Raw genomic sequence first — 27814 nt, forward strand, 5'->3', positions numbered from 1 at the left:
GCTTTGTTTCTGACCAGTCACACCTGTCCCAAACTGATCTTAAAAGTAGAGAATATTTTAAAATTACTATTAAAATGAAGCTAAAAGAGCCCCCCAAGTTAATCATTGTTAAAGGAAAAAAGAAAGATATTGCACAGTTTACTATTTTTATTTCAACTAGTGGAGTAAACACACAGAGCAGCATACAATCAAAGGCAGATAACATACAGAACAGCAGATCAGAAAAGATCAGCATTATAAGTTGATTTCTTGTTGTAATGAACAGGAATTGATATTATTAAGCGAACATACAGAATAATGACAACATTGGGCTCATCTTAGGCATTTTCTCAAACAGAAAAAAAAATGAGGTGCCTGTGAAGTAAACAAAACAATAACTAAAACCTAAACTGATAAACTTCTATTGCAATTACCAAAAGTCCGGTTGCTATCTTTACAGTCTTCAGATACCTATGTACATAATCTCATACACACAAACATTCACATCATCTCACTCCAAGGACAAGTTTTAGTCTAAACACAACTGTTAATGTCATTTTAGACACTCTGGTGCATGCCAGTTGTCACTGCAGCAAGGTGTGTGTCTCCATCGCTTTTGTGTTTTTTCAGCTGGTTTAAGTAAATGTGTGAGATATCCCAGGACATCATTATGGCAGTCTTTGTTTAGGCAACTGAACCTACTCTTGATGTGTAACTTAGGTACTTGAATTCTGCAAGTGAACTCAAACTGTACGAAACAGTGGAAGAAGAATGTCTGAAAATGGAAAGAGAATCCAGTCACTCTCATGCCACAGTGAAATACCAGAGTTAGCTTTTGAAGATCACTTCAGTAATGAATATATGAAAATATCCTGGATGTCCATGTTATTTACAAAATGGTGACTTGGAAGACAAGAGCAAAAATATGTAAGAAGTATCAGGCATGCCTGCAGCCGAACCTAGGGGACTGTGAGTAAAGCACAACTGTTTCTGAAAAAAAAATCTTCCATTTCTCAATGCATCATCATTCCTGGACTCTTGGAACTAGATGGGAAACTACTGTACTGTAAACATAGGTAAAACACTAGTATTTGTAGAGCTTCTGGCAGAAAAAGTTCCCCCTTCTGAAAAGATCCAAGTGTAGCTTTGCTAACTACAGCATGACATGACTGCACATGCATAAAACCACACCTGAATGGAAAACCTACTCTTTCCATTCAGGAATGTACAACATGGGCAGTTTGGAAACATTAGCAATGCTGGAGTTCTCCTGACAGCAACGAATCTCTGTCCTACCTACAGCTCTGGTCTTCATATCCCTTGATAGGCTACTTGGGTACAATTGTATTTGTGCCACTTGAATTAACTATGGTCCTTACATAACTGCAGGGTGACTCGGAGCATTCAGTGGGAGACTAAAACATGGACTGTGTTTGCTAACAGAAGGGTTAGAGCTGCCCAGTAGTACTTGCTGCAAGGTAAAGCTATCATTTGCTTTTCCATTGAAAGCAAGGGAAGAAACCTCATCACAGAGTAGGATGCCAAAGCTCACTGCTTTTTCTGGCTCCCCTAAGCCGTCAGCAAAATGCACTTGCAGAATAGAAATATCAGGGGTAACATCCCCTTTATTCACAGCAGAAACACAATCTATTACATCGTATTTTCCAGCTCGCTTTATGTTCTTTCACTATACTGGAGATGGCTGATATAGAAAAAGAATCACTGTTTTCGTCCTACGTAAGGATTGTATTTTCCTTCAGTGGTTATCGTTTCACTCCCCTTTTCTCTGCTGGAGAGCTGTGCTTTCTCGGTATCTCAGTGTTCTAGCTGCCTAGATCACAATGCTCCATGTTTTGGGGTCTTTTTGTTGTTGTTATTCAAATTCCATATGAAAACAAACTGATTCTGGGATGATTTCCTACACGAAAGAACAAAAATAACAGTGCAGCCAATGAAATACTTTTGTTACCTTCAACATTGCCTTCAAAATAGGATGCATTGGCAAAATTCTGTCTAGCACCTCCTCATATGCACAGATGGCATGAGAGCTGCTAGCAATACAACTTCGTTCCTTTTTCTCACTTTCTTATCCCTGATGTTTTATCCTTGATTTAATTATTCATTTTCACATCTTTTGAACTTTTAGTGTATAAGATCATTTTTGTAGTCTTGCGCAGGCATTTCTTTATTGAGAGCTTCAAAAATACCTGCATTATGTTCCTTGCTATGATGCTTTTCTTTATTTTTAGCTTGTCAGATGACTCCCAAGCCTTCTTCAAGGAAGATGACTTCATTTCTCAGTGTATGTGTCATTGTCTCAATGCTGTTTTGACTAGGGTATTGGAGATACTTGCCTGGATAAAAAGCCACCAATCCATACTAAGTTGTGACTAAGCATCACCAAGCAATGGCCACCTATCTCACAACCTTGCCTCTCTGTAGTCATCTCTGATTTTAAATACCCTTTCCTTGCTTTTATGGAAATTTTCCAATGCATTTCTTTGAGTAGGCCCTGGCAGGAACAACTTTGCTTGAGAATCAGCTTGAATTTCTTCCATCAATCCTCCCAAGTATTTCCTTGGAAAATGGGATGAGCTAATGTCCCTTCAGCCTGGCCACCTCTTTCAGGCCCACATTCACCTACACTGCTAAGACATAGTTTCTGCTTCCTGAGTGTCAGGATTCACCTAGGGAGATAATTGATATGAAGCTGCCAAGGAGCTAGAAAAAGCCCAAAAATCTGTATTTGAAGGACTGATTCATAACCTAATCAGCCACTCATATGTAAAACATATATAATAATGTGTAAAGTTACTGTACTCCAGCTTAGACATAGTAAAAAGATAATCTTGAAAAACAACAGCTTTGTGAACTTTGACCTATATAAATCACCTCCAGTAGTGCTTAAGACTATAACTGACAAACAAACACACCAAACCACATGAAAACTTCAGTGACTAGACTACTGCCTGAGCAGTTGTGTCTTAGGAATCAGTAACAGAGCTGGTCCTGGAAGCTCCTTGACCACGACTGCTGCTTCACAAGTGCATGTCTGCCTATGCTGTGGACAGACCAGCTAGTTTTTGCAGTACCACTTACATAAGGCATGTGGATGCAACTTACTCTCAGGAATGCAAAAAAAAAAATCTCCAAATTTCTTTTAAATCTGCTAGCTTTCTGAACAGATATGGAAGCTCAGGAATGGAGTCACCATGTCTAAGTGTTACTGTAGCCTAAGACTGCATCAACGTCCAAATGAGAAACTCAAACTAATTCAGATCTATTTACCTCAGGGCAGATCTGCCTTCTTAAGCATGCCTAAGGGATGGACACTGAAGGAAACTCATGTCAATATATATTGAAGCTAATGAGCTAGTACTTCAAAGTGCCATCACTGTTCTTTTGATTTGATTATTTTTCTATCTTCTTGGTTTCCTTAAGGGTTGTTGTAAACAAAGTACTCCTTAAAGCATTCAAATTCTTTTAAGAATTCCAAGCAGAACAGCTTTCTATCTTTTTACAGTTAAATGAAGGATAACATCATAATGATCCTTTCACTGGAGAAAACACTGAATGATCTCTAGCCTTGTAACAAGGAGACTTCCTTGTTCTCCCAAACAATTTCATTGAAGAAATTATATCTAGCTAGTGTTTATATATTTTCCAGGATGATATCACAAATCATTAAAGAAGTCTACTTCTGTAAGTCAGACATTGAAATCTTGCAATTCCATCTCATTTCAAACAGAAAAAATAATACAGAAGAAATGAAGCATTCAAGTTTGCTCTGTTTCACTGTATACTTTTTAAGTACTCTACATATACAAATCTGAAGAGGCACTCCCACTTGCAAGCAGACAAGCAACCCTGATTAATGGCTTTATGGCTATCATCGAGGCAGTATAGTGTATTTTTAAAGGGTGTCATACATGAGGACAGATTTGGTCCTGAAACAGATGCAGGGTAGTGTCAATTATTGACTATGTTACCTGCTCTCAACCAAGCATCCAACAGTGCAAGCAGTAGTTAAGATTCATGGCAGCTAGAAAGTGGAGCCTGATGTTTCCTTTGGGTTGAAAAGGCCTGGAGAAAAAATAGTTGGGACTAGGAGAACAGGCTTTTAAAACTTACATTCTATTTAAAGAAAAAGCATTGGTTTTTATGCCAAGGGGTCCTTTTATAATGCAACTGCTGATGCAAATTGAAACCAATCAACAAATGCAGGACTGCAGGGAGAAGGAGACCTACTATTGGGATAAAATTTATCACAAACAGTTTCTTATTAAGAAAGTCTCCAAGAGACATGGTGGAAGAAAAGCAAGGCAGATGCTCATGAAACTGCAGAGAAAGTTTACTTTTTCAAGTGAACTAAAACAAACCAACTCTCCCCCAACCTTCCAAATGGTTTTCTCACACTGAGCAGGAAATGCAGCTGGTGCCATCTCTTTTGTGACTCAACACACAAGCCAGCAAGCATAATTTTGCATTAGCTAAAAAAGAGGGAGCAAGCAAGATGAGAGCTGGATTTGTCTCTTTCTCCATATGACAATACTAAATAGACAAAAAATGCAACACAAAAATACCAGTGTAATTATTCCCACCAGAGAAGATCCACTGGATGAAAAAAAAGAGACAAGCTGTCATTCAGCTTCTACAAATGAGACTGATGTGACATGAAGAACACTGGAACTTAAACATATGCTGAACCACATATTAAATAAGTTTCTTTAACTTGAGCCAGGTTTCAAATGGTCTAAATAAACTGGTTTTAATTTAAGAGTACTGAATATACTGCCCTCAGCAGAAATTTTTTCTTTTAAACACATTTCGAAAATACTTTCAGCTGCAGAGTGCAGCCACGGATATTCATGCAAAACAAGTAACTGAATATGTCTACACTAGTAGGCAATGCAGAGCGATCAGAATAGATGGATAGATTAGAACAGCTATACTAAGTATCCTTCATCTATAATATATGTTAGGATTTAATTTCAGATCATACTTAACCTGGCCCTCTGGACTGAACAACCCCCTTAAACATGCAGTTTGAAGCTGTTCAAATGAAAAGCTATACCACTAACTTGCTTTCTGAACTGTAGGCCCTTAGTGAGTCATTAGAAAGGGCCACATCATCCTTTCTCCTGTCTCACAAGCATGGAAATGTATGTCCATTACCTACTTAACAAATTTATTAGGCATTTAAGCTTTATTGCTGTTAATGCTTGTTACAGGTGACATCGGCCATTTGAACAATCTATCAGCTCCAGGCATGGTCATCAGCCAACAAAAGGCAACATGGGGAGGATGAGTGTGTCCACAACCTCTCTGGGCAGCTTGTTCCAGTGATCTGTCATTCCTCTGGAGACATTCAAAACCCATCTGAACGCATATCTGTGCGATTTGCTCTAGATGAACCTGCTTTGGCAGATGGGTTGGACTAGATGATCTCCAGAGGTCCCTTCCAACCCCAACCGTTCTGTGGTGATTTTCTAGGTGTTATAACTTTCTAGGTCTCACCACAGTGACTGCTTTGTCCTTGGCCTACCACAAACTCTCAGTATTCCAGATGAACTCAGACTGGTGGCAACACACTGATCTTTAAGAGAACAGGCAACAGTCACTAAAATTTTCAGATGTGGACAAGCACAATCAAAGTCCTCTGTTATATCTTCACCAGGTTCTTCAGGGAGACTGAGCCTATATTCCCGCTGCTAAGTGTCCAATTTTGGTGGACAATAGAGACTGACATCTCTCTGTCCACACTCTGGGCCCTCTATGAGCAATCTATCTAAACCACGTTGCTCAGAATCTCATTCAGTCAAGTTCTGAAAGTCCTTAAGGAAGAACAGTCCATAATTGCTCTGAGCAATCAGTTCTTGTGCTTAAGCACTTTCCCAGTGTTTTCCTTTTGCCATCAGAGCCCTTGTCCTTTCTGCTGCACATTTCTCAGAAGAGTCTGCCTCTGTCTTCTCCATAGAAAGTATAGATGAGTGCTGTGTCCTCTGCTGCCTCCGAGATGATATAAGTAAGCCTTTCCAACCCACCTGAAATCATATGGACTACTGTGTTCCACAGCAGTATGCTTAGTTCTCTAGCTGAAACCCCAGGAGGGCACCTGAATCCAGGATGTCACCTATATCATCACTGCTGATAGGTGCAGCCACACCAAATTAAATGGATGCACATAAAGATAGGGAAGGGCAAGATGTCTTTTTTTTGTTTGTTTGTTTTGTCTACATCTTTATCTTCCTTCAAAAATGTAACACTAGCCTAAAACTGAGTTTTGCACAGAAACAATTCACTCCAAAACAAGTCAATTTTATTTGCTGTTCTGTAATGCATTGAGGTCTGCCGTTCAAGTAATCTGAAATCCTCAGCAGCTGTTACTTCTATGTAAATGTAAGCAGGGGGAAGGAACATGTTGTTATTAGTTATTTTGTCTGAGAGGTCAGAGACACCAGCCAGGTACTTTTTCAAACATTACTGTAGGATACAGGGAAGATCAGGCACTTTTATAATTATTTGTATAGAGTACATGAGATGGATTGTATCAGTGTTAGCAAGTCCCTTTATCATTTTTATACCAGCAGAAATTCCTTCTGAGGAAAGGAACTCACAATAAACCCTCATTTTTGCAGGTAAGAACACAATGCCCAAACCCACACCTACCTCCAAATTTCTTCTTCTGAAAGACAACTCACACATTTTGAAAAAAGTTATTTATTTTCACTGCTTTAATCTCTCTACTGTAGTGTTAGCACTTAACATAAGCATCCACTCTTCTACTGTCCTATTTACAATCCACTGAAATGTATACTCTACAAATACAATATATATTTTCAGAAATGTAAGGGAAATGCACAATTTTGTAAGGTTTAGAAAAGTGACATTCATCTGTACAGGATCCTCAAATCATCCAAAAAGTAAAATTTACAAGGCAGTATCCACACAGCTATGTAAGGGCAGGTGCTACAGTGACAAAGCAGCAAACTTGTTAATACAATAAAATACAGAAAATTAAAGTGTTTGGGGGCACCAGATAATACATATAGTACCGCTGAAGTTGTAGACTGAGTAATACCCATATTTCTAGAAACTTGTAACTGCAAACCTGGAGTATGTTCTGGAAAATATTAAACATTATATACACGAGGTAAATGTACCTTGGTCTTTAAAGAGGTAATCTGAATTTAAAGCAACTGATATGGTGAAAATTTTTTTAAAATACAAAATGATTAACACCTTGCCCTGACTTCAATGGCACAATATAAACAAGGAACTAACTAAAAGGTGAATATCATGGCAATCATACTCAGAACCATCACTGGGAAAAAAAAAAAAAAAAAATAGCCTCTTATTTCACTTGACACCTTCATGTCCCCAGAAAGTCAATCCCAATGTCTTTACCCTATATACAAGTCTTTCTCAGGATTAGAAGTGGAACCACTGGAGGTTGACAGTGTGTCATACTGGGAAAGTCAGCTTGAGAAGCATCCCAGAATTCCAGCTTTTAAGGTTGAAAGGTCCCTGTAGAATTCCAGCATTCCAAAACCAAAATGTTTTGGGCTTTTCAGCATCAGACCATTTCCAATGCTCTTTATCCTCCATGTCCATATCCACGTGGTCAGAAGTCTGTAAACCCAACTGAGGCTTTAATGCTCCTAAAATGTCAAACTAATTAAATCCACAAAACATAAGTGAATGCATAATGTTTGTAATATTTACAATAAACATTTGCATCAGTATCAGAAACTGTTTTGGTATATACTTGAAATGATACAAAATTAATATTTTGAATGCTAAAATATTTTGGTCCCCCTGGATTTCCAAAAGCAGATCTGGTGATATTACAATCTTAATTTAAAAAATACCTACGTGTACCTGTGTCCATATATATAAGATATGATCTTACACAGGTAACATTTAAAGTTACATAATATATACAGACACAGCCTTTGTAAAAGGTGTTCAGTTTTATATAATGCAAAAGAACAAAGCTTGAAGTTGTGTTGTCAGAACAGAGTATACACATAGCTGTATCGAGAATTTTAGCGTTCTGCATTCCAATATGAATAATAAAGTTGTCCCAAAACAATGTTCCTAATGTCACACACTGTATCAAGCACTTTCTTTTTGCAAGCTTCTATTACAAAGCAAAAAATTAGAAATTGTACATTTGGACAGGAAGAAATTCAATTTCTAAATAAGTTTGCAAAAAAACTTCTGACACCCTTAAAATCTCAGTCAAATTTTGACTAAAGCCCTGCGCATTCTTCTGTGTTCTTAAGACAACACAAGCTTTGTTCTTGTAACCATGAAGAGGATTGCTGGAATCCTCTGGTATTTGTATCCAAAGATCTGCAGCTCACCACTTTCTGTAGATCACCACTTTCTATGTATGAGGCACACACAAAATATACACATATAATTTATAAGCAGCTTTGAACTTTCTAGTACAAAAGCCCAAATAACTTCTCCCTAATTACAGGTGCACTTAATCCTGTTTAATTGCAAATAGAGTTCTTTGAGCCTTAAGACTCTGCTGAACTGCACAGAAAATATCCTTTCCATATTTGATTTAATGGAGCAAAATCTCCCTTAAGAATATCTTACTCCTCTTGCTACTTTTCTGAAGTATAGGTACTTCAAGCATTACAGAAGTACCATTTGATTAAAAAAAATTATGACTCATTACTTGACAATTACAAAATATGACAGTGAATTAACTAGCTTACACTATTTAAAACTCATACAGTGGCTTAAAGAGTCAGATTTTGGTAAAATTAAAGGTATTCCATGAATTACACACCCACTTGCTGAAAAGAATGCGAACTAAATCTTAGCTAGGCAAAGAAGCAGTTGTTTACCTTGTCTTTTTGAAACCAAAAGTACCATGGGCTTTGTATACTCATACTGTTTTGCATTAAAAGACTTAAAAGTGGCACTTACTGGTATAATACAATCTACTTTGAAGGCAATGCAATGTTCTGAAAAAGTGGAAAAAACGCCAGTAATCATGTATGAAGTATAGTTGCATAAATTATGTTCCCACAACTGAATGAGGCCAATTTGTAAATCAAGGTAAGAGTCCAAAAGATATACTACCTTAATAGCTAGCAAAGTATACTCCAACAGTACATTCACAGTCTGAATCAAAGAACTGTGACAGTGATTCAGAATGGTCAGTGTACCAGCCAGGAATAAAGCTGCTTCAAGAGCCATCAACACACTCTAGAATAATATAGGCAACCAATTCCATTTTAAAAGTGACCTCCTATGTTTAGCACAGTTAACTAGAAATTAGGACCAGCTATCAACTTTCCAAATAAAAAATTACAGGTTAGTAAAAATAAAGACAGACTACACAATGTTTTGTAAGTAACCTGGGAAAGAGGTTCATAGTGCACAGAAAGAACCCAACACAACTGTTTAGCACGTCCACAAAAATCCTAATAAGTGATGTTCCTATGAAGTACTAAAAGGCAGCAATATCCTTCTGTTCCCCCAATGAGGTAGAACAATAAACCTTCTTAACACTCCACTCTGGTGCAGGTACAGATTTTTACAGTATTCTTCAGTAGCAAATCCAGGATTACATCTTTATCCCCTCCTGCTGACTGAGTTGCGATAATGTTTTCTTAATGCGCAAGGCTGTCAGCCTTGCAGCTCCATTGGCATACCAGCATTCCCGCATAATTTTTGCCATTACTCGTAACACCTGCAAAGGAAGGACAAGTAATTACATATACTGCAGTTCTAATGTAGCTCACATAACCTCTCTTCTGCTTTAGCCTCTTAATGAATTTCTGAAGTCTATTATTAGTACTACAGCTTCATGGAAGTATGCTGTATAAAAAAACTCATTCTTTATTTAAAAAAAATAAAATTCTTCAAAATACTGTAGAGCAGAACTAGTACTTTCAGTACAACTTCAGCCCCCACAAAAATACTTTAATGAAAAATTAGTAGCTTGTCTGTAACTGTTTTCTGAAATTTTGCATTAGGCAAAAATACACTCTTCTTTATTGTACCTTCAGTCAAAACGCAGTAATAAAACAGGAGGTATTCTGTATTAGCACAGAAGCACTGTGTAGCTGGGAATGCACTCAATTACTTCTTTCAGTCATAAACTGTTTTTTTAAGGAGTTAGTTCAATGTATAGCAATTCAGAGGTTTATCAGCCATCTTCCTCAGCTTGAAGCTCTGTAATGACTCTGATAATTTTAGGAGTAGTTTTATCTTTTTTTTTAAAAAGTCATTCTTTGACATCTGTAAATGCTATTACACAAGCAACAATGCAAACAACATAAAAACTGAAGATGAAATAAAGTAATAGCTCTACATTCCAAGATTTTACACTCAAAGCTGTATTACATTGAGCTACTAAATAAGTTTGCAGGATTGGAATGACAGCATTTCAAAAATAACTCTACAGTCTGTTGGTGTGTCATCACTTTTCTCTACCTGCATTCTCTTGCCGAACCTCTTATCTCAGGCATGTCACACATGGCACAACCCAGTTCCCTCTTCCATCCGAAGTACATTGTATCTCATCAATCTCTGACTCCTACTATAGCATACCGCAGCTATTTTCTGAAGCTCTCAGAGAGCATTGGTTCTAGCCCTAGTTGGGTTCCTAGAGCAAGCCATCTGAACAAAGTTGGCTGGAAAGGCAAGAGTTCACTACTCTGTATACTACCGCCTGTGCTGTGACTACCAGCATAGTGAACTCACCCCAGAATCACATTGCAGACACATGATCAGGAGTGGTTGCTACATGCACGCTTCAGTTCTAAGTCTTTAACTTGCTAGAGTCTCAGCTCCCTAGTAACTGTGTACACCTTTCACTAAGTGCATACAGTGCAATTCCTGAGACACACAAAGTACTAAGGCCACTACAGTTTTAGATAGATCCTCCTAAAGGGATTTGCTATTTCAGCTAATCTGTAGGAAATTCATTTACTACACAATGATAGGGCAAAGATTCTCAAGTGAGTTAGTTCCAAGTGAGCATTCACATGAGGCAGCCCAGATCAAGATACCATTTGCGCCCCAACAAGCAGTACTGCTGTGCTGGCACAGTACTGAGCTGGAACAAGCAAGTCCACTTCTTGAAAGAGGCAGCCATCCTAGTAACAAAACAATTGGCGCAGACCTGATGAGCTTATTTATCTTTACTACCCCTACTGTGGGTTAACCCCATTAAGCAGCTAAGCCCCACACAGCCACTCACTCACTCCCCCACAGTGGCATGGCAGAGAGAATCAGGAGGGTAAAATTAAGAAAACTTATGGGCTGAGATAAAGACAGCTTAATAGGCAAAGGGGAAGGAGGGACGGGAATCAAGCCAAAACAAAGAAAAACAAGTGATACAAAACCAATTGCTGACCACCAGCCAAATGATGCCCAGCCAGTTCCTGAGCAATAGCAACCCCTGGAAAACTACCCCCTCCCACATTTTTATTGCTGAGCATGATGTTGCATAATATGGAATATCTTTCTGATCAATCTGGGTCAGCTGTCCCAGTTGTGTTCCCTCTCAGCCTCTTGTCTACTCACAGCCTAACCAGCAGCAGCAGAAGCAGAGTGAGAAATGGAGTAAGCCTTGAAGCTGTGTAAGTATTGTTCAGCAATAGCTAAAACATGGGTGTGCTATCAAACCATTTTGCTCAGAATCCAAAACACAGCACCATACAGGCTACTATGAAGAAAGTTAAGTCAATCCCAGTCAGAGGCAGTAAAACACCACTTGCACAATTTCTTCGCAATGATACTTCCTACATAATTCAGACTAGCTTTCATTTACATTAGTGTGACCCATGCTTCACAGGAAGAGATATTAGAATCTTCCGCATAGGTTTAGCTATTATTTTTTGTGAAATTACATTAAATATTAATGTATAATCAAGAATCGATAACATCCAACAAAGCCACAATGATCAGAATGAAATTAAGTTCTCCTAGAAGTAACTCTTCTCCCTTCAACCACAAGCACAATTTTTAAGCCACTGAAATCAATAAAAGCTCTAGTGTCTATTAAAGCAGCTTTAGCAAGGTTAGTTAATACCTCACAGCTCTGCCATCTGTTTGGAATGTTGGGCCTTAACTTCTGCTCACACACAACTTTCCTCATTTCTTCAACAGAAGGATCTGAAGGAACAAGGTCATAGTATGGCAACTGGTAATCTTCATGGATTCCTGTAATAGGTTGAAAATAGCTTTATTTAGCTAATACAAAATTACATATCCTTCACTTTTTCCTGTGTTCCTTATCAGTACCTTACCATTCTCTTTTTTTAGTTTTCGTTTTTAAGAATTACGTTACAATGACTAACAAATAAATACATTTTAAAAATTCTTGACCATATCACAGGAGTGTTTACATTACCCTTGAAGAATTCTTAATTTTGAAATTTATGTATTTGAAAAAGATATAAGCTATGTAAAATCTTTCATATATTATACTAAAGACACACTTCTTGGAAGTATACGATTTATAAAGCATGCTTTATTTCAAATAAGGTATAGATGTTATCTGAACGCATTCTAGCTGGTCCTTAGTTGTGGTGTTTGCCCCTTGCTGTCAAGGACATTTAAGTTTACTCTTTCCTCCCCTCTATGTAAAGGTTTTGAAAAAAATTAATACAGACAAGGATATTTCCTATTTTCTTCAACAGGTATGGTTCATTAATTTAAAAATAGGTCAAATAAACTAGTCATCCTTTACAGGACTAACAGTATCTCTGAGACATACTGGCTGCTACCTTGCACCATTCTTAAAGCAAACTTTACTCAAACAAATTCACGTTCTGTAAGTTACTTGTAGTTCCTTTAGTGCATTCAATTTTGTAAAGATTACCACATACCACCGATTGAACATCGCCGAGCTATTTCCCAAAACACTAATCCCATTGCATAGATGTCTGCTCGTTTGAATGACTCAAAATGTTTCATATTTATGGAATCATCTAGAACTTCAGGTGCCATGTACCTATTTACAATAAAAAAAAAAAAGGAAGAAAACATTTTATTTCATAAATACTTACTGTAGAGAAAGTCCAGTGCTACTGATCACCATATTTAAATATTTGTGTGAAAAAGGAAACAAAGGAAAATCTGCTTCATTAAGGTTATCCAATCAAAGACCATCCAGTGCAATGAGGATAATACATAAACGGAGAGGAACAAGCAAAGGAATAGGGTGAATAAGTAAAAGACGAAACAATAAACAAACAGAGCCATAAACCTGATAGACACAGAATAACAGAGACAATGACAAAGACCAAAAGCCTCTGGTTGTTAACTGATGGGCTGTTAAGAAACTCCACGTACAACTTAAGAGATGGTCAGTCTGGACGCTGTAATTGCTAGTAGGTGGGAAACAAGAGAAACACAAGGGTATTCAAGGGAGGCCTGTGGCATTATGCAATCCTTGTCAAGGAACACTTAGCAAAAAGGTAACTGGGAGGAATAAAAGTAGAGCAATAGATAGAAAAGGATATTAAAGGGGCCAGTTGCACGAACAGTAGCCAGTTACTTCGCTTGTCTGACCAAGCCCTGCACCTGCTTACCACAGTGTATCCCATCTTCTTATTAAATCGTAACTATTTTTCTATGCAGTCTCACTTTCAACCCCATGTCCATGTGTGTGGTAAGGACTACATGCCAGCAACTGGGGGCAGGCATGAGTAAATTCAGGGCTAGCAACTGGAGTCAGATGGCTGCCAGCAACGGGATAGTCTTAGCATTTGCAGCTAGAAAGGGAACTGTGGATACTAGGAGCATGCGTCCACAGGTCTTAAGAGCATGTATCTGGAGCCACTGTGGGGGCATGAGCGTGAATGAATTCTGGTCCAGCAACTGCAGTCAGACATTGGGTGAAGGCACCCTGGCGCCAGTAACTGGAGCAAATGAGGGTGTCTGCTTCAGCCACTGAAATGGCACCACAGGTCATAGGCTTCAGAGTAACATGGTTACAGCTACTCACTACAGAGGAGAATTGCAATGAGAAAAGCAGAGTAAGGGCCTCTCAGCACCAGCAACTGGACTGAGAATTACACGTCATAAGGTCTACATGCCTGGACACCAGCTCCTGGGGTGAGCCAGAAGGTTTACATTTCCCCCAAACCTGGCAGGTATGCATTGGTATAATTCACTATCAAACTTCAAGCTGGTCTAGCAAATAGGTGGCCCAGACAGAGATGTCTGACCTGCACTGGTATTTGAGGGAATTCATGCATGTAGGTATGCATATGAGTACATACATCTGTTTGCTACTGCAGGTTAACCCAGCCCAGCTGGTGAGTAGGGGAGCTGTGGAGCACAGGAGGCAGCATCAGACACAGAGTATTGTAGTGATAGTTGAGGGATTCAAACACACACAGGATGGTGAGACTACAGAAGGCAGGGGTGGTGTTCAATTCTAATCAGCTGATGAGAAGGAAGGAGACTTGGCTGTCTATACTTATATTTTATACAAGTTCTGATAGTGTTTTATGTGGGTGTTGAAGATAACACGTGGTATATAGCAATCTGCGTAATCAGCCCTGTCAGTATTGTATTTGTCTGTGTATATCCAGCCTCACTACCAGCAGAAATTCAAGAAAGAAAGCAGCAGCTACATTCAAGGGCCTGGGATACACAGAGCCACAGCTCTTGAACACATCAGGCTGGGCTCCAGAGGCCAGGCAGCAAGAAGCAGCTCCTTGAACCTGACAAGATATAGCAGCCACTTGTAACACCCCCTAGCAAGACTAAAGAGGGAAAAGAGATAAAGGACTGACTAAAAAATAAAAGCAGCACAGTTAAGGGTTCCTTGGGAATTAAGACTCCCTACTACTGCAATAATTGATTCTTCATCATACAGTCTGTAGGTCCCACACTTTGTGAAGCTTTTTTTATTTTAGCAGGAAACCCAATTTGAGTTACACATTAGCAACTGTGCTCACAAATTTGACATTACCTGCAATAGAAAAATCTGTGACAGACTTTCAACTCAGAAACAGGGACTGAAAACTGGTCATGGCATCCAAATGATCAGTACCTTATTTAGTGACTAGGTCTAATATGGGAGCATCAAGCAAAATGTCAGTGTGAACCACCTTGTGGGAGTTACTGACAGCATCATCCCTCCCACTGGTTGGTGGAAAGAATGAATGTTATTTGATATATCAGTCAACATCAGTTGTAGTATTGCTCTCTCAATGTGGTATGGCTCTAGCAGCTAAACCCAATATGTAATGTTTAGCAGAGTTCAGTGTCTTTCTCCACATCACTGCCTCATCAATCTCAAGCTGACATATTAATGAAGCAGGCAAACAATCACATGAGGGCTTTGGAGAGCAGTTAACTGTTAAAAAAGCAACATGTACAGATTACTGGAGTGGAATACAGCCTCAGGCAATAGCTGAACCTCTGAACAACCACTGAAACCTATGCAGAATTTCATTTAATTAACATAATACTAGGATTTTTCCTTCCTTAGTACCAGAGATGGTAGGCAGAATATAACACATGCTACTTAAATTTCAGAACAATCCGACCTTTCAGAATTCTCTCAGCACTACTGTGTCTTATGGAAATTACATGTGAACAAGGAAACAAGGGCTATCAACAAAAGAGCAAAATGCAAACAAGGGTTGCTGACAGAGTTCTCCTAAGGACTGTATAGGCATATGAATTCCCCACAAGTCATGACACATCACAAGCACAGGACAACTCTCTCAAGAATAAGGTTTACTTTGACAGTATTTATTGAATGGAAGCTGAATCTTAAGTTTACATATGCCACAATCTCTGATATGGACAAGGCTCAAATTATTCTGGGCCACCTGTATAAAAAAAATTTTTAATCAAGACTGCAAGACTGTGGTGGATATTTTAATGCTTCCCAAGAATTTTGCATTATTGGATAATCTTATGCTGCTGCATGCACTTGACAGTATAGTAGTGATCAGCTTTGGGTCTAGAAGAAAGAATATTTGCTCTGTCTTACAATCACATGGAGATGAGAAGAGTGCTGAAGCTGGAAAAACAACAAACCAAAAATTCCAACCATGTTGAAAGACTGTCAGCCAGAATCACTTTTACAGGCAGCAAAGGAAGCTGCCTCAGTTTCTGTAAAACATCTTAAGGACAAAGGTTTTAACAGGAAAGACCATAAAAGGTCTGAACGTAGCAATGAAGCTGAATTCATACCCTCGAAAGAACATACCCTCCGCTCCCAATGTTACTTCTATTGAATTTATTGGTAAATTGACCTCTTACCATGGTACTCCATCAATGCACTTAGATTGTCTTTGGCTTCCATAACTCAGAATGATGACTGACTGCTCAAAAAGTTTGAGAGATTATTGCTGGAACAAGAGAGGTGAAAGGCAAGTAGGTCATCTAATGCAGTTAGCAGATGAGCCGTTTCATGGCTATCAGACAAAAGGCAGAGAAACTTGCACCTCCTTCTCAGCTTCTACACTGGAAATGCATTGCTTGTCAGAAACACTATTTTAGGTTCTGGAGAGAACTACTCTACATAGATTTTGACATTCTAAACAAGGTCTGCAGATCAGTATCCTCCAAGAATGAGAAGGTAAGTCTACAAAGAAGTATAAAAATTATGTTGAGCATGGCCTTGCCAAACTTTTGCCCACTGACCTCTTACCTCCAGCCCTTTTAGTCAAAAAACTCTGTATTAGTTTAGTAAATTTATTGTACAACATCAAGTACTTAAAACAGGACCCATATACAACATGTTGAGTGCAACATCTCCTTTCACCAAGCTTGTTTTCTACAAGCACAGAATTCTTCTCATATTGGGTTTAGGTCAACTGCAGAAAAACACCCATGTTACCATGGGATTTACAGCCAAACTTCTTTTAAACACAGCCTATTTCAGCTATAAAAAGTAACAGTTGGGCCAAAAATGTAGAATTAGTTAGGTTTTGGTGTTATGTTTTGTGGTTGTTGTTTTGTTTGTTTGTGGGGTTTTTTTCCCCTCCAAAAAACCTGCCTCAGGAAGTAAGAGAGGGATTCTTTCCTTCTCAGTTTTAAGTACACATTCCCTGCTTTATGCTGCAGGCTGAACTGTGAAAGTATACCCTCCCGGACAAAAAAAAAAAAAAAAAAGTTCACTACCTCTGGTAAAACTAAACCTCTGAACAGGAAAGAAAAAGATTCATTCAGACAGAGAGAACGATCATCAGTCTGACTCAGAATCTAGATCACTCGCCCAAAAGTGAGTCTTGCTTTCTCCCTAGACCATATATTTCTGTAACAGACAGTCCCTAGAAAAATATAAACTTAGGCAGATCTCCCTGAACCTGCACAGAGAGCTTCCATGTGCAGCAAAGGTATCAGCAGTGGCAATCAATTGGCGTTAGAATTGTCATTGAACAGATAAGACTTGAACTTTATTATGAAAAATTAACTAGAGGTGCAGAGTTACTTAAGAATGCACAAGAGGAAGCAAGAGGGGACCAAGACTTTTGAAAATGACACAGTTTTCAGAGAGGTAGAAGTGATTAATCTCTTTAAAGTGGGAAGCAGACTTAGTCCTGCTGTTGGCCACTGCAGCAAAGAAGCCAAGTTGATACAGCTTTACTCTTGTGAAAGCAGATGAACAAGCTATTTCGTAGCACCTACGCAAGAGGAGATCTTGTAAGTGGGATCTACAGATACAGTTGAAAGGATGCTTTCCCAAAAGACCAGAGTAAATGAAATAACTGATTTGCACATCATTCTTCTTTGCATGTAGGTATAGTAGAAAATACTAAGTCACACGTGTTATGTACCTTGCACACAGCTAGGTTTGCAATGGCAAATTCCAAAGTAGTCTGCTGTTTTACTATCAGTGATTACTGGAGACTTTGAGAAGGAATAATGCCCAATACTTTGTAATGTAATAGTAGCTCAGAAAATAAATCTCATTTGACCATTTGTGTGGTATTTTTGAAGATGGCAAAGGATTAGTACAGCAGTGACTTAGAACAAAGCAATGTCAGTGATACAACTGTCAGTAAAATAAATTTCCAGTACATGTTCTAACTAACAGCTTTTGTTCACTGAGCCTTAAAGCCTTTTTTCATCCACAAAGCCACAGCTACTAAGTGGGCATCCTAGTTCATTGTATAAACCCAACCACGCCCTGCCTCCCCTGCACTACATAACTAAAGAGATACATTAAAAAGTATCCTCTTAGGCATGGATTGGAGAAAATTTGGTACTGATGCGCTAGCAGTGTCGGGCAACACACGCTGGAGTTAATCAGCCTTGAACCTCTGGGTTTCCACACATTTCTCTGTGACACACAGAAAATTCAATTTCACATACCACTGCACCTATAGGCATCAAAAGAATGAGAAGTTGCCCACAGTGTTGCTGTGGTTCACTGTTATTGCTGCTGTGTGCTATATAGCTGCACAGGTTACTAACAGAAATTAATCTTCTCTTCAGAACAGCTTCCAGTTATTATTGTCTGACGGTCCAGTAATTATAAATTACAGCCAATAAGTTTAATTCCACTTGTGTTTAGATAAACAGCTCCGAGTTCTTTCAAGGACAAGAAAATCCATATTTCCAAATTCAGAAGCAGGCCTTTAAAAGAAAGGGAGTACAGTGAAAGCCCACATTCAAGACTCTGAACCTTGTATGCTCTACCACACAGGCTTCACACTGAAAAAAACCCAGCATTTTACTTTCACTGTCAATGTCCTGTCTTATGATCCAGATTGGCTGCAAGGAACATTTCCATGCAACACAATGTAGAAAGAATAAAGATACAGTGGTGAAGTCTCTAAAACTGTCATTCATGAAGTCTCCTGATTGTTTTCGCATATATTTGTGCCCGACAATATTTTGCAAGCTTTTGTTATTTTACATATGCTAGTAAAAGATGCCAAGATTCAACACGCTTTTAAGCACCTACTGTCTAACTATATTACCAGCTAGCAATGAAGTGCCTACGAACTCTACCCACCATTATTTACGTGTTCCTGCTGCTTGTGTTTGTACCCACAAAAATCTTCTATATGGGACAAGAAAAAACAAAGCATTTTATTATAAAAGTCACCTGACACATCACACAATTTTACCTTTTTGTTCCCACTCTGTGGTTTGGGGCAATATCAATTGTGTCTGTAGCTGAATCGTGCCTAACTGCCAATCCTAGGTCTGCAATGCAGCATGTTCCATTCTTTTTTACCAGTATATTTTTGGATTTCAAATCTCTGTGGGCAATTGCTGGTTTGCCTGTAAGGGAAAAAAAAAAAAAAAATAGAAATATCATTTGTAAAAAAGATAATTGCTATTATTCTAAGCCTGGTACAGATTTTGTCTTAAGTTACAGAATTTCTTCCAGTTCTGCTGCTTTACGTACATCAAGGTTAACTCCTGAAACCATTCATTGTGAACTGGCCGGCTGTCCAGAAAAGGGACTTAAATGTCTACTGTATTACTCCACTCTACTGCTCCTTTCCTTCTTCCTGCAAATATTTATTGCACACACATACTACTTGCCCCCAAAATGTTTCTAATATCTCTGGAAACAGACCCATAGTGATGTCTCAAAGTTAAAAGATACTACAGGTATCATTACCTAGTTGCTTTTAATAGGTGTTTTTTAGGAAGGACTGTTACAACGCAAGACATGGATATGCCATAGAAAGGAAGGTTAAAAAAAATAAATCTTCTCTAATTAAGACATTCTATTAGTTCAGAAATTATCACAGGTCCCAAACAGACATTTTTCAATTCACTAAACTCTAAAAGGGATTAACTTGGGTATCTGTGCTGAGTTCAGCTGCCTTCTCATCACTTAAATAAGCAGCTGTGTACAAAGTGACTACACCCTGAAAAGGTTGAATGTTTTAATTAACAAGAGAATTATAGCAGAAAGAGCTAAATGTGTGTCATTCAAAAAAACCCAGTATTATCCATGTGAGAGGCTGAGTAGCTGTAAGATTACCTTGCGTGCCAACAATTTCCATATGAAGATGAGCAAGACCACTGGCAGTGGACAAAGCTAATTTTATCATTCCTTCCACTGTTACAGTATATCTGTTCAGGTAATCAAAGAGTGATCCATGCTCATGATAGTCTGACACCAACCACAGCTGAGTCCATGTACCATTGTCTGCAAAATAACAGTAATGAATATCACACATACACCCAAAGAAGACAAGAAAACCATATGCCACTTTTATACAATGCTTATGAAGTACAAATTATGTTTTCCAAGTAACCTCTGCAAATCAGACTTTTGCATCTTCTATTCCTGTAACATTTAAGTGCCTCTGTAAGGGCTAGGACTACCATGCAAGATTTTCTGAACAGGGGTTAGTGAGCACTATTTTATTTAAACTAAAAGACAAACCACAGAAAGCTGATTCCAAGGTGAACTACTCAGGGTATTAGCCAGGCCCTGCCTTCCACTAACTTTTCTGCTTGAGGGGAAAAGTGCTGAATGTGCAATGTAAAACTTATCCTGTCACTCTGGTCTAGTACAATACTGTCCAGGCTATCTGTTAAAAACAATGGCTTTCAAGCTTGCCCCATAACTCTTTCAGTCTTCCCATAACCTATCTAGCCTCAGCCTGGGAGACAGTTTCCACAGTTACCAGCAGCTGGTAGATTTTTTTCCTCCTGGATACAAGCTCGCAAACAGCAACTGGACACATAACTTCAAAAGCAAAATTGAATCCCATCTCTGGGGACCTCTGAGTTGCTCACCAAAACTGAAGTTTCCAGAAGACATAAGAGAATGAGGAACACAGATTATGGGAAATCCAGTTTGTTGTATGATTTTTCACTGAACTATTAAGAACAAAACAGGCCATAATATATTTGCAGATATCCCAAGGCATACAAATGACAGATAAGTACTAATTGTTCACATTATTAAATCAGTGGACAGAAAATACCTTGAAGTTTAAGCCACACGGGCAAAAGTTTTTTTGATCTAAGAAGCAGAAATACACCCAGAAAAGAACAATCCTGCCCCTAAATAGGTTTTCCAATTTTGTTTTGTTATAGAAGTAACCCTCATGTGGCAAATTTCCAAATAGGATGTTCTTACAGTTCCTTCCCCTCCCTTCTAAGAACACACTTGGCCCAGAAAAGTCAGACACAAAATACCCAATTCTACAGTTTGACAGAAACTACCTCTATGTAAGTACTTTTGCTTATCTTTAAATAAGCATGTGGTGGGAAAACCTTCAAGCATCACTTCTACTTGGAGATTTCTAGGGAGGCCAGTGATGCCATTAATAATAACGATTATTAAAAACCCACCAAATACTTCAGAATAGGGAAATAAAAGTCTAATCTACATTGAAAAAGGTCTGATAATAGAACGAAAATTCTACCTTGCTATATTCACAGTATTGCCTCATCTAAGTGGTTAACAATCAGGCAAAACAAAGCAGTCAAGTACTCTAACCTATTGTCATAGTTCAGCCCCAGCTCACAACTAAAAATCACACTCGCTCACCTCTTCCCCGCCACCAGTGGGATGGGGAGGAGAATCAGGAAACAAAAGGCAAAACTCATGGGTTGGGATAAGAACAGTTTGACAGAACAGTTAAAAAAACCAAACAAACAAAAAACCACAACAAAACTAAACAAACAAAACAACCAACCAAAAACCAAACCAAACAAAAAAATCCCAAGAAACCTCCCAACCACACACCAAAAAAACCCCACACACCAAAAACCCCAAAGCACCACAAAAACAAAAACCACTACAAATAATAACAGCAATAATAAGAGAACATACAAAGTGATGGATACACAGCGCAATCTCTCTCCACGTGGTAATCCCATCATTGCCGTTCAACTTTTCTGAAGCAGCCAATTGTGAATTCCAAACCACAGCCTGTGACAAAACCTTCCCTCCCCTGTCCCAGACAAAAGCTCACACCTAAAACACAATAGCACCAAACTACGCAGTCCAAAGAGAACCAAGAGCATCCTGGACTGCTCTGTTGCCTGGCAGCAAGAAAAAGAGACTGCCCACGTGGCCAGCCCCCCTTTTACAACTGAGCATGACCTTAAATACTGACAAAATTATGAAGATGATTATTATGGAAGCTATTGAGAAACACCTGGAGAACAACAGTCATCAGCCCCAGCCAGCACGGGTTCATGAGGGGAAAGTCTTGCTTAACACAATTTCTTTCTATGACAAGGTTACCCACCTAGTTGACTCAGGGAAGCCAGTCAATGGATTTCAGTAAAGCCTTTGATATTGTCTCTCACAGTATCCTCCTGGACAAGATGTCCAGCATATTGCTGGATAAACACACCATGCAGTGGGTAAGCAGCTGGCTGACGGGCCAGGCTCAAAGGGTTACAAAAAATGGGGTTATGCCGGGCTGGCAACCAGTGACTAGCAGGGTTCTGCAGGGGCAGTGCTCTTCAATGAAGGACCTGATTGAATACTAATGAAGTTTGCCGATGACACTAAATTGGGAGGAGCTGTTGACATTCTCAAGGGCAGAGAGGCCCTGTAGAGGGATCTGGACAAATTAGAGAGTGGGGCAATCACCAACCACATGAAGTTTAACCAGGGCAAGTGCCAGATTTTGCACCTCAGACAGGGCAACCCTGTCTGCGCATACAGACCAGGGGATGAGAAGCTGGAAAGCAGCTCCACAGAGAAGGATCTGGGGGTTCTGGTTGACAGCAAGTTGAACACGAGCCACCAGTGTGCCCTGACAGCCAAGAGGGCCAAACATGTCCTAGGTGCACCAAGCACAGCGTTGCCAGTCAAGTGAGGGGGATGACTGTCCTGCTCTGCTCTGCACTGGTGCAGCCTCACCTGGAGCACTGTGTGCAGTTCTGGACACTACAGGATAAAAAGGATATAAAGCTACTGGAGAGTGTCCAGAAGAGGGCTGTGAATTTGGTGAAGGGTTTGGAGGGGAAGCTGTACGAGGAGCGGCTAAAGTTACTTGGTATGTTCAGCCTGGAGAAGGGGAGACTGAGGGGAGACCTCATAGTGGCTATGGCTTCCTCACAAGAAGAGGAAGAGGGGTAGGCACCAAACTCTTCTCTGTGGTAAGCAATGACAGAACCTAAGGAAATAGCAAGAAAAGGTGCCACGGAGGTTTAGGTTGGACATTAAGAAAATGTTCTTCACCCAGAGAGTGGTGGAGCACTAGAACAGGCTCTCCAAGGAGTTGGTCATGGCCCCAAGCATGACAGTGTTCAAGAAGAGACTGGACAATGCCCTCAGACACATGGTGTGAATTTTAGGGTTGTCATATGCAGGGACAGGAGATGGACTAGATCACTGTGGGTCCCCTTCCAACTCAGGACATTCTATGATTCTATGAATAACCCTTTGGCTAGTTTTGGGTCAGCTCTCCTGGCTGTGCCATTCCCCCCAGCTACTTGTAGAAATTAACCCTATCTAAGCCAACCCAGCACGCTTGGAAAAGACTGTCAGAAAGTTGCACCTGCAGTGGGAAGCTTCTCATAATACACTCACAGAAGAGACTTCCAAACGGAAAGATTTTTTAAAGATATTTTCAATTAATTTTTAGTCAGGACTGCTGCTTCTTTTGCTATTTCACATATCCATGTCTGAATCTGCAGAACTCAGCATATGTGATTTTTTTCCAAAGAGAATTATGGTCTCTGAAAAGTCATTCCATCAGTGTTAGCTTCGCTGAGCCAGTTTTACAGAACTATTAGAAACAGGTATGTGTTCACAGGCCTCTCAAATACATATAGTCAAGGAGCCATAATTCTTTCCTATTGTGTGTCCGACTTGTGGCCCCCTAATCAGATTTTAAAAAGACAGTGTTACATCCAAGCTTATACAAATATTAATTACAGACAAGCTGAAACACAGCACTAAGTGCAATGTCTAGTTATTAGATAGCACCTACTACATTTTCTTTACCTGGCTATATTTGACAAGCTACACATTTGTTTAGCGATCTAAGGAGAACACATGTTATGATCAATGTAAATCCTATACTGTTGACATTAGTTAATTATTACTAAGTAATTAACCTGACCCTGAGTATTTCAGGCTGCACAGTAAACAGCATCTGCCATGAAGCCTTCAATCACAGGATTTGCATTATCAGGTAAGAAAGAGTAATTACACCCAGTAGTAGTTACAGCCTTCCATGAGAAGGTAACCTAATTTACTAATTTATCATCAAGAAACTCGAGCAATTTCAAACACTAGAAAAAATGTACGTATGTTCTTGGAAACCTATTTAAGAGATAATCATGGTTATTACATCTGTTTGCAAGAAACCTGAAAGTATTTTAGACCATCAAAATTGCTAAAAGGTTTTTCTTTTGTCCTTGTAACAATTTAAAATTCTGAGTAAATAAACTTTCAGATCGGTTGTTAGAAGATTACAGTTTGGAAAAAAAAAAACAACAAAAACATTAGTGATGTCCAAGAGACATCCATCTTAGACAAGCTGCTTCTTGAAGAAATGAATTTGTAACAACTGCTTTGTCAAATACATAGTCAAGTTTTAATTAAAACGGAATTGACTGAATCCACTTCAGGAAAAATGCTTTTTCCACATTGGTACTTGCAAAACAAAAATGTGGAACTGACACATGCTTCATTAAGGTGTGACAATATTGCTTGGTACCAGAGTTTTGAACTGCAGACTTAGATTTCAACTTGTATGTTTAAAAGGAGCTGCAGAACTAGTATCATGTAGTGAAGTGTTTCAAAGAAAGGAGTGGGATACATGAGCCCTTTTTTGGCATGCAGATAACATAACAGGAAAAAAAGGGGGGAACAAGAAGTGAAAAGGTTAGATACATACGGGATCTATGACTAGAAAACTCTCAGAAATGACATATTCAGGGAGATGTGGGAAAAAATACTTTTGTCTGTGGCTGGAAGAGGACTGATATTTTGTTACTGAAACAGTCTGACTCTAACATTGAAATAGTAATCTGATTAAATTGATAAAAAGCACTTGAGCTGTGTAGTTAGCAAGACCTTCCAGTCAAATTTCTTCTTCTCAGGCTAAAGCTAGAACTTCAAAAAGAATAAATGGTTCAAATGTTACTTTTCTCAATAGGACGGAATTATGCTCATTGCTCCACAGCACATGGCCTAACATCATTCTTGCGGATCTACTTATCATGTAAGGTAGTCAGTCTGAACAAAACTTTCACCTACAAAAGCACAGTTTTCAAGTAAGAGGAAGGAATGGAGAGGCCAGCATATTTTAACACAAAGTTATCTGAAAGTGTGCAGTAAAAGACTTCACATTACTTGTAACATGACTACAGATAATTAGGGTTACAGACATCTAATCCAGGGAAACCTTTAGTATTGTAAATAAAGGCTACTGCCACTGCTCTTCTACTAGTAGAATAGTACAGATGAGTAGTACCTGATACACTTTACAATTAAGTGTCTAGGTTAGAAAGACCAAAACAAAAAAAAAAAATCTCACCCAAAACCCAAGCTAGCTGTTCAGGTGGTTCAAAACAAGGCAACACACAACCCAGAATGTAATTTCCTTGACCTGGCAGTATTTGAAAGGGAGTATATACTCCTGTCTAAGTAAAGAGTTATTCAGAAAACAAACATGCTAACCAGAGAGAACACAACTGCAGTTAAAATCATTTATTGCTTCTCAGCTGCCAAGGTGGCTTAACAGCAGCATCTATTTCCCAGTAAATTTTGGGATGGGAAAGCAGACAGATTGGACCGGCTCCTGTAGCCTTCTGAACACCATACAACTGTGGGGAAGCCAAGGAGGAGAGTGTGCCATTAAGGCACATGGAATGTCTGAACAGTGTAGAACAACAAATGAAGACAGTAGTCCAGTCACAAGCTCTGTGTCTCTACCATCTGAGCTGAAGCCACTGACTTAACTGATCTGACTTGTAAACACTTTCTAATCTATATATGCACCCTTATACTTGAAGTTACCCCCCCTCCCATTTTACAACTACAGTGGCCAGCCAGATGTTCCCCAGCAGTTGTGAAAAATACACAGTTGCATTAAGAGGAGACACCTAATTAAAACCTTTACTAGTAGGGAGAATTGCAGCATGACACTGCTCCACACTTACACCACAAACTACATGTCAAGAGATAAGAGTCCTCAGCATTCATGATGGACATATGAGAACCTACTCCTAATTCTTCTTCAGAGATCACTGAAGCTTCCAGCAAGCACTGAATTGGGATTGCACAAGCAGTTCCTTGTGCTGATATATCTCTGTAGTCATCTTTGCAAGGTCTCAGACAGTCAGATACTTAGAGTCTCATGACTGCAATCCAGCTAAACTGTAGTAACTCCTGAATGCATTCAACAGTCTACGCTATGGAGAAATGGAGGCAAATCCTTCACAGCTACTATTGCTGTGAACTAATACTTCATCTTGCACCTGGCATCTAATAAGTATTTATCAGCACCAGCATCTACAATGAAAGACTTAACAGGTGTTTTTAAGCCATTGGTCTCTAAAGCCATGGGATACACTTGCTCCTCTCAGAGTACCATGACAGCATACCTACTAAACTGGAAGCATAACCTCCTTAATGGTCCCTCTGTGTTCTCCCATTTAATGGGAGCCTGATGTATTCCAAGCTCTTGCTTGGAATATTCAGGATTTCTGAATGCTTAAATATTCAGGATTTCTGAATGCTTAAATATTCAGGATTTCTGAATGCTTAACCCACAAAAAGAACGGTGTGTACCTATTTCCTTACTGAGAATGCAGAATGTTATACTGAGAATTCTGCACTGCTGGACTAAAAATAGTAATCCAGTTTCCACATCTGCTCAGACAGCAACACTGTTAGAAAATAGACTCAAGAATAGCAGCATTTTCAAAATGTGTCTCATGCATTTTTTGCAAATCAGTTACCAACTAGCGCTCAAGAGAAGAGCCTTACCCTAAAGCCTTAAAGCCTCAAGTAATGGCATGACCTATCAACTAAGGATTTTTTCTTTGCATGTAGAGCATATTAACAATAGAAATTCGAAACAATTTTATATCACATTATATTACAAGGAACCCAAAGATGATGAAGTCAGATGGAATTTCATTCTATTGCATCTGGAACCTGAGACAGCAATCAGGAAATTATTTTAGGAACTCACTCATTTAGGAAACCTTCCTCATACCTCCTCCACACAGCAGTGAAGCATATTTTTGGGACAAACTATTTATGGGTTTGGGGCAAAATGGGAGAGTAGTATTGTTAGATACTATAGATAGATTCTATTAAAAAGTTATAGCTAAGGTATTGCAATATATCATTTATGCTTTTAAGTGAGACATAGCACCTAAGGCTTCTGCAGAGATGGATTTTAATTTGTCTTTAATGTGATTGATCTACTAATTTTACACCCAGGCTCCAGATACTCTAGCAGGTCCATCAGAACAAATTCAAGCTCTCAGAGGTGCTATTAATATCCAATACAACTCCAGGCATGAAAGTAAGACAGCTTCTAATGGGAAGCATAATAAGCTGCAGGAAGAAGTTGTCTGGTATGCTATAGATCTGCAAGCTCTTGGAGGTTAACAAGTTGCACAAACTACTGTTAGGGACAACTTTGCTAAAGTTAACCCTTTCCTGTGTTCTGCACAACTTCTTGGGTTCTGTTCCAGCTCTAGAGGTTTATATATAGAAACCTGACATCAAACTACTGGGAACTAAAAAGAACTGGTAATCAAAAAGAACTCTATTTACATGTATACTTCGACTAAACTAAAACCATTTAGGAATTCCCCACAAAACTGAGAACCCTTTAAGAATCCAGGATGTGTATGGATTCTTGACTCCTCCCTAAGGTGACAGAATTTTCTGCTAATGCTTTCTTAATGAAAAAGT

At 39.0% G+C, this 27814-nt stretch overlaps 1 protein-coding gene across 4 annotated transcripts in view; it reads right to left on the minus strand.

The window, feature by feature from the left end:
- Positions 1–6683: 6683 nt before the first annotated feature.
- Positions 6684–27814, minus strand: part of TGFBR1 (transforming growth factor beta receptor 1) — a 35695-nt gene continuing 14564 nt past the window's right edge. For all 4 annotated transcript variants that reach the window (XM_065830642.2, XM_065830643.2, XM_065830644.2 and 1 more), the window contains exons 5-9: positions 19937–20104; positions 19065–19221; positions 12846–12970; positions 12047–12177; positions 6684–9697 (exon numbers count right to left, since the gene is read on the minus strand). In XM_065830642.2, coding sequence (XP_065686714.1) covers positions 9572–9697; positions 12047–12177; positions 12846–12970; positions 19065–19221; positions 19937–20104 — 707 coding nt within the window. In that variant the 3' untranslated portion in view covers positions 6684–9571. The remainder of the gene's footprint in view (positions 9698–12046; positions 12178–12845; positions 12971–19064; positions 19222–19936; positions 20105–27814) is intronic.

This window comes from Patagioenas fasciata, chromosome 2, assembly GCF_037038585.1.
Source record: "Patagioenas fasciata isolate bPatFas1 chromosome 2, bPatFas1.hap1, whole genome shotgun sequence".
NCBI classification, from domain to species: domain Eukaryota; kingdom Metazoa; phylum Chordata; class Aves; order Columbiformes; family Columbidae; genus Patagioenas; species Patagioenas fasciata.